Raw genomic sequence first — 12,871 nt, forward strand, 5'->3', positions numbered from 1 at the left:
CGCCCGCGTGGTGACGCACCCGGCATCACCGTCTCCAAGGAGCGGTCCAGGGCACCGGTTTCAAAGTCGCAGGGCGGGCCGCATGGACTTCCGCTCTGGCCGGGCCATCCTGAAGTCGCCACTCACTCCGCGAAGGACGCCGCCACGGGGCTGCCCGCCGGCTCCCTCCGCGCTCTGGTAGGCGGCCCGACACGACCCGGAGTGTCCCGTGGGACGCCTGTATCCACCCGCGTCCCGTCCCACCCGGCTGAGATTTGTGTGAACGTGGAACGGAATGCACTTGGCGGGCCCCCGGCAAACCTGAAATCTGAAGTCGCGGCCCCTGTGGGCGCCTCAGGAGTGGGGTGCTGATTACTACGCTTGACCACGTCCAGAGCGGCGCCCTAGGTTTGTCTTCCCGCACACGAGTCCTGTGTCTTTTTGAGGAAAGGAAAGGTGGTGAATGCTCCAAACTCAAATTTCATCCAAATGGCCACGGAAATCGACCCACTGAGAGAGAAAAGTAAGCTCCTTATTCCTTTCCTGAGAATGCTTAGCCTTGGTATTTCATGTCATCGTTGACCAACTAATATTTTTTGAATGCCTCCTGGGTGCGTGGACAGGTGTGGAATCTTAAAGAAGTCCGCTGCAGAAAAGCGTGGTGGGATTATATGAGGATGTGTATATACTTGAGCAGAACCGTTTGGTGAATACTTGCAGGCTCCTTAGCTTACGCGGGACTCTGCTAGACACTAAACATGTTTGTTATGCTTCTCACATGCTCTGGGACCTTAGAGGGCCACCGCTGGGAAGGGTCTCTCAGCCTGCAGTCTGCAGCCTGGAGGCACAGCTCTGGCCATTTGGCCATTTAGGGAAGTCCTCCTTTTTCAGTTATGTGCCAGAGCTATACAAGCATAGCAGCTGCCAATGTGAAGAGGACAACTCTACCCTCCAGGAATTTAAATCAAGGAGGGAAATAAATAAATTCCATAAGTACACTGAAGTGGCAGCAACTGCTAACTCCTTTGCCTCCGTTTCTTCCTAGGTTCTTGGCGTGATTAAAATAGTGTTTAAATATGTAAAGGATTTGGAATTGTATGTGACACATAGTGCTAAACAAATACTAACTAGTATTGTACAGGCTTATTATTAACTGCGGTCAAGGAAGGTGCCAGTGGGCTGGAATTTGAAGTGCTAATATGAATTTACTAGGCACCCCAAAAAGAACAGTATTTCCACATTGAGGAGATTAGAAATATGCTTAGTTAACAATTTGCAAGGAGGTTAGCGTGGATGGAATGTGCTTTATAGAGAGAAATGACAAGTGCAGCTGAAAGGGAAGAATGGGGCTAGATGGCCAACAGTCTTGTCTGCTATGTGTTCAGGAGTTTGGACCATTGCACAGGTTACAGGAACCACTGAAAAGAAATCAGCTGAGAATAACATGATCAAATTGGGATTTTGAAAGCCCAGTGTGGCTGTTACGAGGAACATGCCTTATAGCACAGTGCAATTAGGTGACTTATCCAGGTAAGAAATGAACTAAGGTCGTACAATGAGATTGGAGATTAGGGGGTTTGGGAGCAAGAGGTGGTGGGCAACCAGGAAGCTAGGGCGGGGGCGGGGGGGGGGGCGCGGGGAACAGTAGGTTTCATTTTGGAAGCATTATAGACCAGTGGTGAAGAACTCTGCCCATCACTGACATTCTCTACATTGGCTTCTATTGAACTTGATTGCCTCTTTTCGTTTGTTCCATTGGGATTTGAGAGTCTCGCTCAAGACAGTGTGATTTGGTACTTTTCATCTGGCAACTCCACATGGCACTGCCTCTTTATGATAAAGTGTCAGCTTTATACATCATAACCACTGGCAATTCCACACCCAGTCAGGCTTCTAGTAAACGTCTAGCATATTTGCAGAACACTGTTCTTCCATTTCCATCTGAGAAGGGAGATCTGATAGTTCTTAGGGATCTGTTCAAAGAGGGACTTGTATATCAAACTAAGAAATGAAGAATTCGTTCTTGTAGTGGTGATTAAGGACAGTGGGGATGGACTCATTTTTTCCTTTCATTCTCTTAACTGTCTTTCACGGAACAGAACTTTCTCATTGTGGTGAAGTTCAATTCCTCAATTTGTTTTTTTATGGATCTGTGTCACATCTAAGAAATCTTTGCCTACACCAAGGATGCAAAGATTTTCTTCTATGTTTTTTTTTTTTCTAGAAGTTTTGTAGTTTTAAGTTATAGATCTATGATCCATTTTGAGTTGAATTTTATAAGGGTCGAGGCTCATTTTTTTTGCATATGGATGCCCAATCGAAAGAATATCCTTTCTCCATTGGAGTACCTTTGACCTTTGTTAAAAATCAATTGTCTGTATTTGTGTAGGTCCATTTCTGGACTTAATTCTGATCCATTAATATGTTTGAAGTTTTATAATAAGTCTTAAAATTAGATAGTGTTAGCCTTTCAAATGTGCTTTTTTTTTTTCTTTTTTTTTTCACAGCCACATGCAGCTCTTTGGCCCCTTGAGTGTGGCTCTTCCAAAAATACCACGGCCTGGGCGAGTCTATTTTGAAGAAGTGGCATTAGAAGTTTAAGTTTTAAAAATTTGGCTCTCAAAAGAAATTTCAATTGTTGTACTGTTGATATTTGGCTCTGTTGACTAATGAGTTTGCCGACCACTGGGCTATCCTAAGTCCTTTGCATTTCCATATAAATTTTAGAAGCAGCTTGTCAATTTCTACAAAAAACAGATGCTTGGATTTTGATAGGTATTGCATTGAAACTACTGATCAATTTGTGTAGATTATATTGAGTTATTTGATTAATTAAAAGTTATATATCCGCCTTAACTGGTTTGGCTCAGTGGATGGAGCCTCGGCCTGCAGACTGAAAGGTCCCAGGTTCGATTCCAGTCAAGGGCATGTACCTTGGTTGCGGGCACATCCCCAGTAGGGGGTGTGCAGGAGGCAGCTGATCGATGTTTCTCTCTCATCCATCGATGTTTCTAACTCTCACTCCCTCTCCCTTCCTCTCTGTAAAAATCAATAAAATATATTTTTTTAAAAAGTTGTATATCCATTGAAATATTGCTTTGTTAATTTCTCTCAGCAATATTGGTATTTTTTAGTATATACTAGTAGGTTTTGCATACCTTTTATCAGATATACTAGAGGCCCAGTGCATGATTGAATCATGTACATTTAGGAGGGGAGCTGGGTGCCTGTTCGCTGGTGCACCAGGCCTTTCAGAAGCCTCCGGCACGGCGGAGGCTTGGTGCCTGAGCGGACAGGCACCCAGCTCCTACGCTTTTGCTTCCGATCCCGGGGGAGCTGGGTGTCTGTCCGCTGGTGCACCAGGCCTTTCAGAAGCCTCCGGCCCAGCGAAGGCTTCTGAAAGGCCTGGTGCCGGAGCAGACAGGCACCCAGCTCCCCCGCTTTTGATGGTCCGCAGTGGGACGGGAGCTCGCTGCCCCAGAAGCCCCTTCTGTGCCGCAGCATAGCCATGGCGCAGACACTGAGCTCGAGCTGCTGCTGGCGACGCGAGCTCAGCGTCCCGCTGGCCCAATCGGCTACCCCGGCCACCCCAAGTCCCGCCCCCCCGCGCCTCCTGGCCAATCACGGGCATAGCGAAGGTACGGTCAATTTGCATATTTGTCTATTATTAGGTAGGATATTATTAGGTAGGATTGCTGTTTTAATATTGATACTATTGTAAACAGAATTATACTTTTACCTTCATTTTTTTATTTATCATTGCTATTATAGAGAAGTCTTTATTTTTGCCAGTTGTACCATGCAACCTTTATAAACTCACTAATTAGTTGTAGTAGTTTTATTATTGTAAAGCCCATTAGATTTTCTACATAGACGATCTTTTCATCATATAAATACAGTTTTACTTCATTCCAATTTGAATGCCTTTCATTTCATTTTCTTGCCTTATTGCACTGATTAGAACCTCCAGCACAGTACTGAACAGAAGTGGTTGGAATGGACATCCTTGTCTTGTTCCTGATTTTAGGAAGAAACATCTATCTTTCAAAATTAAGTTTGATACTAGTTGTAGGTTTTTCATTGATGTTCTTAATAGGTTGAAGATGTTCCTTTCTATTCCTAGTTTTCTGAGTGTTTTTATCAGAATGGATGTTAGATTTTTTTCAAAGGATTTTTCTGCATTTATTGAGATAAGATTTTTTTTTTTCATTTTTAGTTTGTTAATAGGGTGATTCACATTGATTAAATCTCAAATGTTAAATTCCTTTTCTGTGTTTTTTTTTGGGGGGGAGGGTGAGGAGATAAACTCATCTTGGTCTTGATGTATTATCCTGTTTATATATTGTTAAATTTCATTTTCTAAAAGTTTGTTTAAAATTTTAACATCTATGTTCATAAAAAGCATTTTGTTTCTTCTCCTAATGTCTTTGTCTGGTTTTATTCCCAGATAATGCTGTTCTCATAAAATTACGTGGAAAATATTTTATTCTCTTCAATATTCTGAAAGAATTGATGTAAAATCGGTGTTATTTCTTCCTTAAATGTTTGGTAGAACTCACCACTGAAGCCAGTTAGACCTAGAATTTTCTTCATGGAAAGTTTAAACTACAAATTCAATTTCTTTAATAGACAACTCCATCTTCTGTTGTGTACTTGAGAGAGGCTCTCTGCAGATCTCATATGTCCAGAGTTCTGTCGCTGTGCAGCTTTCTCTCCTACACTTTGAACTGCCTATTTTAATTTACTTTATCTTCATCAACTCAGCTCCATCACCTTAACTCAAAAGAATTTGCTTGATTTCTGTCTGCATTTTCCCTCCCTGTGCCATGGCTTGGAAAGTCTCTCAGGTCAATAAGCTGGGGCAATTACATGTCTCACCTTATTTGTTTTATGTCTCTCATATTATTGTCTGATGTCTAGTGTCTTGCAGACCATTGTTTCTTTGTTGTTGTTATTTTGGGTTTTGTTTTGTTTTTGTTTGGTTGTGTGAGGTGAAAAGGTAGTCCTTGTTACTTCATCTTGTGCAAAAGCAGAACTCCTATTCAAGTTACCTTACTTTTGAAATTTCAAACACAACTATCTTACCCAGCTATAACTATTCTTTGACTTAAGACCTTTATCTTTGAACCATTCATTTTCTTTCATTTCTTAAACTCTTCCCCAGCTTGCTTTTATTGCTTTTTTACACAGGCTGTACCCATTGCCCATTAGTTCATCTGCTTTCTTGTTAGTAACCTTAATGAGTATGCCCCTACTTTTCTGCAGCACATGCCCAGTAATACCTCATCCTCAGTTTGCCCTTACAGTTCTCACACCCAACTGTTCAGTAACCATACATAAAATATCAACTTTCTGGTCAAGTGACACCACAAATTCAAGGTTAACTCATAACTAATAAGTGATGAGCTGGAATTTGAACTGAGGCAGTCTAGTTTCAGTGTTCTGAACTACTACCCAACAAAGACACTTATAAGAAAGAAAAATTATAGTCGTGTTTCATTTATACACATAGAAACTAATACTAAATAAAATACTAATAAATCGAATCCAGCAATAAATGTGTGTATGTACATACCCATACAGTTGTCTTCATATTGGGGTCATCCCAACAATGGAAGGATAGTTAGCATTAGGAAATTATTGAGTACATTAAAGAAGACCTGGATTAATAGAGAAACATCAAATTTGTGAATGAGAACACTTAATGTAGTAAATTTGTCAATTCTTCCATAAATTATGGGTAGATTCAATGCAATCCTTAACTTAGTCTTCACAACATGGTTCCAAAATCTATGTGGAAGAACTAAGAGTAGCCAAGAGAGTTTTAAAGAACATCAAGTTGGGAAATTTATAAATATCCAATTATTATTATTTTAAAATATATCTTTATTGATTTCAGAGAGGAGGGAGAGGAAGAGAGAGAAACATCAATGATGAGAGAGAATCATTGATTGGCTGCCTCCTGCAAGCCCCCCTACTGTGGATCAAGCCTGAACCCCGGCATGTGTCCTGACCAGGAATTGAACCATGACCTCCTGGTTCATAAGTCAATGCTCAACCACTGAGTCATGATGGCCGAGCTAAATATCCAATTATTAAATCAACTAGAGGCCCGGTGCACAAAATTCATGCATGGGGGGAGGGGAGGTGGTGTCCCTCAGCCCAGCCTGCACCCTCTCCAATCTGGGACCCCTCGAGGGATGTCTGACTGCCATTTAGACACGACATCCCTCTCACAATCCAGGACTGCTGGCTCCCAACTGCTCGCCTGTCTGCCTTCCTGATTGCCCCTAACTGCTTCTGCCTGCCAGCCTGATCACCCCCTCACCACTCCCCTCCCAGCCTGATTGATGTCTAACTGCTCCCCTGCCAGCCTGTTTGCCCCCAACTTCCCTCCTCTGCTGACCTGATCACCCCTAACTGTCCTCCCCTTTAGGCTTGATCGCCCCCAACTGCCCTCCCCTGCTGGCCATCTTGTGGCAGCCATCTTGTGTCTACATGGGGGCAGGATCTTTGACCACATGGGGGCAGCCATCTTGTGTGTTGGAGTGATGGTCAATCTGCATATTACTCTTTTATTAGGTAGGATAGAGGCCTGGTGCATGGGTGGGGGCCAGCTGGTTTGCCCTGAAGGATGTCCCAGATCAGGGTAGGGGTTCCCTTGGGGTGTGGGGTGGCCTGGGCCAGGGGCCTATGGCGGTTTGCAGGCCGGCCACACCTCCCGGCGACCCAAGCAGAGGCCCTGGTATCTGGGATTTATTTATCTTCTACAATTGAAACTTTGTAGCCTGGAGTGGAGCCAAGCCTTCTGCTCGCTCCGTGGCGACAGCCATTTCTGTTGGAATTTATTTATCTTCTATAATTGCAACTTTGTAGCCTTAAGCGGAGGCCTGGGCTGGCCAGGGTGTGCGGAAAGCTTGGCTTCCTCCATCGCCAGGGAAACCCAAGCCTCCCTCCTGCTCTCTCCGTGGCTGCAGCCATCTTGATTGGGTTAATTTGAATACTCGCTCCTGATTGGCTGATGGGTGTGGCTTGTGGATGTAGTGGAGTGATGGTTAATTTGCATATTACTCTTATTAGATAGGATAGTATATTGGCAGATTGATAAATATATAGATCAGTGGAATAAATTAGCACAGAAAAAGACATACATATCCAAGTACATATATCTCTGAAAAAATTGTATATAATAAAATCCTAATATGCAAATCAACCGAATGGCAGAACGACTGGTTGCTATGACGTGCACTGACCACCAGGGGGCAGACGCTCAACGCAGGAGCTGCCCCCTGGTGGTCAGGGTGCTCCTACAGGGGGAGCGCCACTCAGTCAGAAGCCGGGCTCGTGGCTGAAGAGTGCAGCAGTGGTGGTGGGAGCCTCTCCCGCCTCCGCTGCAGGCGGGCGGTAAGGAGTTAGGGGTCCCAGACAACAAGAGGGGTGTCTGACTGCCAGCAGGTAGACATCCCCCGAGGCATCCTGGACTGCAAGAGGGCGCAGGCCAGGCTGAGGGTCCCCCCACTTCAGTGCTTGAATTTCATGCACCAGGCCTCTAATAGGCAATAAAAATCAGTGGCTAAAGGATAGACTATTCAGCAAATTATGCTAGAATAACTAGCTATTCAAATAGGAAAGAAAAAATGACAAAGATGCCTTTTGTACACTATATAGAAAATAACCTTCAGGTTGATTGAAGGATAAATTCTCTAACTTTCAGAAAAAAATACAAGAGGGTATCGTTATTTTCTCAGGATAGAAGACTTCTTCAAAGATTTTTGACTGGAAGAAAAGATATATGGATAGAGTACATTATAAATAAAAAATTGGATATCACAAAAGATATCATCAGTAAATGACTAGCCCAGCTATAGAAGGGGAGAATATGTGTATTGACAATAAATATAACCGAGAGTTGATTAGCATCTAGAATTGGAAAGATCTTTCACAAACATTAATACATTTACACTAATGGAAAAGTGGTTAAAGAATATGACCAGGCTATTTATAAAATTTAAAACCTGAAAAACTACTAAAAATATGAAAAGATATCAATCTTGTTAGTCATCTAGAAAATGTAAAGTAAATAATTGTGTGATAAGTACTTGTTGAACGAGTGAAGGAAATTCTAGATTTTTAAAAAAGAAATACTAGATTTAAGTCATAGTAAAATTTTCTCCATTTAGTAGTAAGCCTGTAAAGATTGGATGTTTCCCGCATTATTAATCCACAATTGACTTTTTAAACATATTTAATTACTTTTTTACATATTAATCACAACTCAGATTTAGTGTTTTGTCTTATTTGTCTTATTCAGGGGTAGTTTGTATTGGAATTATTATATCCATAGCCAAAACTCTAATCTCCTTTTAAGACTGAGAGTGAAGAAGAGTAATAAACAAAAACTAGATCCTTCCTATAGTCATGGTAAAATTTTAGTGCTATTTCTAAAGTTTTGAGAATAACAGTAAAAAAAATTGTGGATAATTCCTCTTAAACTCAGTAAAAAATTAAAAACCATTTACGTTATTTTTAAATAGATTTTTATTTATTTCACAGAGGAAGGGAGAGGGAGAGAGAGAGAGAAACATCAGTGATGAGAGAGAATCATTGATCGTCTGCCTCCTGCACTCTCCCTACTGGGGATGGAGCCCACAACCAGGGCGTGTGCTCTGACTGGAAAACGAAGGGCCGGGCCATTTACATTGTTAATGCCCCATAATACGTTCCTTTGTGAGAATCACATGTATCTATCATATTTCTCCACTAAATTATGTGTATTTTTAAGGAAGGAACTATTATCTGAAGTTCTCAACATAGAATGATACACTATATGTGTGCATATTATGTATACATTTTTTATTTATATGTGTATATATCATTCATATGTATTCCATATAAGTGCGTATTTGCTTATGCATAACATACAGAAGAGTAAAGAAAACAAATATAAAGCTAAGTGAATTGTTACAAAGTTCAAAACTCATGCAACTGCAACCCAGGTCAAGATTGCTAGGACCTCAGAAACAAGCCCCCTTGTAATCATAATCACTCCTTCTCCTCAAAGATAATTGAAGATAACTGGTGTCTTTAAGTTTACACTAAAGTTCAGTTGTGCCTGTGTGTGAACTTTATATAAATGGAACCATAAACTGTGTATCCTTGTGTATTTGGCTTCTTTCATTCAACATTATATTTTTGCATGTAGATGTGCTTTGTTAATTTCATTCTTGTAGGGTGTTTCAGTTTTTAAATGTATCACATTTATCCATTTTTTTAAAATGGATATTTGCATGTGTTTCCATCTTGGGGCCATTGAGAATAATGCTTATCAATCAAGGTTATTAACCTTCTTTTGTCTTTTTATTTTTTTAACAGTCTCTTTTTTATGAACAGTATTTAACTTTAATGTAGTCCAATTTATCAGGATTTTTTTCTTTTATGGCCAGTGTTATCTGTGTTCTGATTTTAAAATCTTTCTCTGCCCTAAGGTTATGAAGATATTATCTTTGTTTTCTTCTAGAACTTATTGTTGTCATTCATAGTTAGATCTTCATTTCAGCTAGAACTAATTTTTATGGATGATGTTTCATTTTTTCCATGAGGCTCTCAGGTTGACCCAGAACCACTTCTTTCTCCTGCTCTGCTCTGGATCATTGTTCCCCTTTGATCATAATTCAGGTGCTCATATATATATAAATATATTTCTGGATTCTCTTCCATTGTTTGGTTTTGTATATTTTTATAACTATCACACTGCCTAAATTGCTGTAGTTTTATAATAAACTAGAGACCTGGTGCACGAAATTTGTGCATGGGTAGGGTCCCTAGGCCTGGCCGGCGATCAAAGCCAATCGGGGCCTTCTGGCTCCTGGCCAGGGTCTTCCTTCTGGCTACTGACCAGGGCCTTCCTTCATTCTGTGTCGTCCCCTGGTGGTCAAACTCCTGAGGGGACACTTTGCATATTAACCTTTTATATATATAGATCTTTCAACACTCAACCACTGAGTCATGCTGCCTGGGCTCTTGATATCTGGTAAAGCAAGTCTTCCCCTGTTCCTATTTTACAAAAATGTCTTAGCTATTCTCATTGCATTTCCACTTATATTTTAGATCGACTTTTAAATTTCTGAAAAATTCTCTTTGGGAATATTAATTGGGATTACATTGAGCCTAAACATTGCCTTGGGGAGAATTGACATCTTGACAATACTGAATCCTAGACACCATGACTATCTTTCCATGTATTTAGGCCTTTAATTTATTAATCTCCTCAATGTTCCATAGTTTTCTGTGCAAGTCTTACACATTTTTTGCTAAATTTGTTTCTGGGTGTTGATATTTTTATTTTACTTTAAATGTATTTTCTAACTTTATGTTGCCAGTATATAGAAATATAATTACTTTTTTATATTGACTCATATCTAACAATCTTGCTAAACTTAATTATTGAGTCTAAGAGTTTTATCTTTGTTCTTTTGTATTTACCACATACATATAACTCTAAATAGTGACAACTTTTTATTCCTTTTAAATTTTTATACCTTTTATTTCTTTTATTTACCTTATTGTGTTAACTTAGACCTCTAGTAGAGTGTGAACATATGTCAAAAGAACTTATCTCCTGTCATTCCCAATTTCCAAAGGAAAATTTTCAACATTTTTCACACTTACTAGTAAATATGATGTTTGTTGCATGTTTATATAGAAATCCATTATCATATTAAGGAACATTCTGTTCCTACTTTCCTAAAACTTTATAATGAATATATCTTGAATTTCATCAGATGTTTTTTCTATAACTTAAGAAATGATTGTGTTTGTTAACCCTCTTTTGGATATGCTTATTTTCTATTTCTTTTGGATGGTGGCTAATCTTTGTGATTTCCCTTACTGTTCTTTTTCTAACTTTTGGAGATGGAAGTGCAGTTTATTGTCCTCAGTCTTTTTTTTTTTTTTTTTCGTAGTATATGCAAGATTTCCTAGAATATTTGAGATTCAAGCTATAGATTTCTCTTTAAGCAGGTGTCAAGGCATTGCGTTTTCACTACCATTCAGTTTACAGTACTTTCAACTTCGTTTTCTAATTTCTCCTGAGACCTATGGGTTATTGAAAAGTAATTTTTTAACTTCAAAATTTATGGAAACTTTTCCCTTTACTTTTTGGTTCTCGACTGCACTTTAATTGTGCTATATCAGATAACTTGCTGTCCTTGGCTTCTGTCTTTTGAAAGTTGTTGAGACTTGCCCTGGTACAGTTTTAGATGTTCCAGGTGATATTGAAAGAATGAGTATTGTAAATTTATCAGGTGCTGTATTATACTGTGAATTAAAAATATCACCTTGTACTTAATGGACCCCCTTTTTGTCTCTTGCTCACTCCTGCTTAATTGGGATTCTTCATCCTGTAGTTTCTCCTCAATGTGGAAGTTTGTCCTGAAAAAGAATTTCAGCAGATTTTAACAGTTCTAAAGAATATGGCTTCAAGTAATCTTTTCAACTCTTTTTACTTCTAGTAGCAGGAATTTAAAAAGAAATGTGCAGAATATTTTTTTGAGAAAGCTAGGGGAGAGAGAAAATTAAAATTTATGAGATCAGGAAAATTATTTCTTTGCAGCTGTTCTTCTTTTTCCCATTGGCAATAGTTGGTTTAGGTGTGTAGAAGGGGCCCTATTCTTAAACTCAAAGTGGTGTGATAAAATTTTTTAAAATTATTTTTTCTTTATTTCTTAAGGTATTACATATGTGTCCTTATCGCCCCATTGTCTCCCCACCCCCCACTCATGCCCTTACCCCCCTGGTGTCTGTGTTGAAAATGATAGTTCATTTTATTTTAAGAAGTAGTGGAGGCTAGCAGTTTTGCATTGGCTATATCAAATAATAACGTCATTATTTCTAGTTTTTAAAAATTGAACATTACCCAATGAACTACAAATTGTTTGTTGTTGTTTTCTCAGCTCAAAGACTAAACGAAGTTCTTAGGCAGTGTCAAATGGAAAATGTTTCCAAATATTCAACAGTGCAGGTATGTAAATGAAGGTCTAACAAACTGCTTTACTTCGGTTGTAAATATATCTGTATAAATATGAATTGAAATAAATTCTACTTTGGATTAGTCTCATGTGAAGTTGCCTACAGCAGTTTGAAATTTTACCTAAAACTGTGATGCCTGTAAGGAGAAAAGCTTGTTTTTGCTTAATGAATGTAAATTCTTTGACATAGAAACTGCCCTTTTTTTTTAGAGTTGGATTTTACATATTATGCATACTGTTAACATCTTTGAGTTCCAAAGTGTGAATTCATTGTTGATTTAAAACATTCTAAAATTGTTTCTCAGTATACAGCCAGTTGTAAACTTTAACTACCTGAGTTTTCATAGATTATGACAGAAGCATAGACTAGCTCAAAGTAGTATATAATACATGGCATTGTTTTAAATATTGCTTTCCTTGGTTGTATGTTTTTATTTAAATACTAGAGGCCTGGTACACGAAATCCATGCAGGGGGGAGGGATGTCCCTCAGCCCACCTGCACCCTCTCCAATCTAGGTCCCCTCAGGGGATGTCCAACTGCCAGTTTAGGCCTGCAGGGATCAGGCCTACACTGGCAGATGGACATCCCTCTCATATTCTGGGACCACTGGCTCCTAACCGCTCGCCTGCCTGCCTGCCTGATTGCCCCTAACTGTTATGCCTGGCAGCCTGATCACCCCCTAACCACTCCCCTGCCAACCTGATTGACGCCAAACTGCTCCCCTGCTGGCCCGATTGCCCCCAAATGCCCTCCCCTGCGAGCCCGATCACCCACAACTGCCCTCCCCTGCCGGCCTGGTCACCCACAACTGCCCTCCCCTGCTGACCCAATGGCCCCCAACTGCCCTCCCCTGCCAGCCTGGTC

General features: G+C 40.0%; 1 protein-coding gene across 2 annotated transcripts in view; it reads left to right on the top strand.

Moving 5' to 3' along the window:
* The first annotated feature begins 28 nt into the window (after positions 1-28).
* SCLT1 (sodium channel and clathrin linker 1) overlaps positions 29-12,871 on the top strand; it is a 108,945-nt gene continuing 96,102 nt past the window's right edge. For both annotated transcript variants that reach the window (XM_054717731.1, XM_054717732.1), the window contains exons 1-2: positions 29-502; positions 11,931-11,998. In XM_054717731.1, coding sequence (XP_054573706.1) covers positions 469-502; positions 11,931-11,998 — 102 coding nt within the window. In that variant the 5' untranslated portion in view covers positions 29-468. The remainder of the gene's footprint in view (positions 503-11,930; positions 11,999-12,871) is intronic.

This window comes from Eptesicus fuscus, chromosome 6 (genome assembly GCF_027574615.1).
Source record: "Eptesicus fuscus isolate TK198812 chromosome 6, DD_ASM_mEF_20220401, whole genome shotgun sequence".
Classification (NCBI taxonomy): Eukaryota; Metazoa; Chordata; class Mammalia; order Chiroptera; family Vespertilionidae; genus Eptesicus; species Eptesicus fuscus.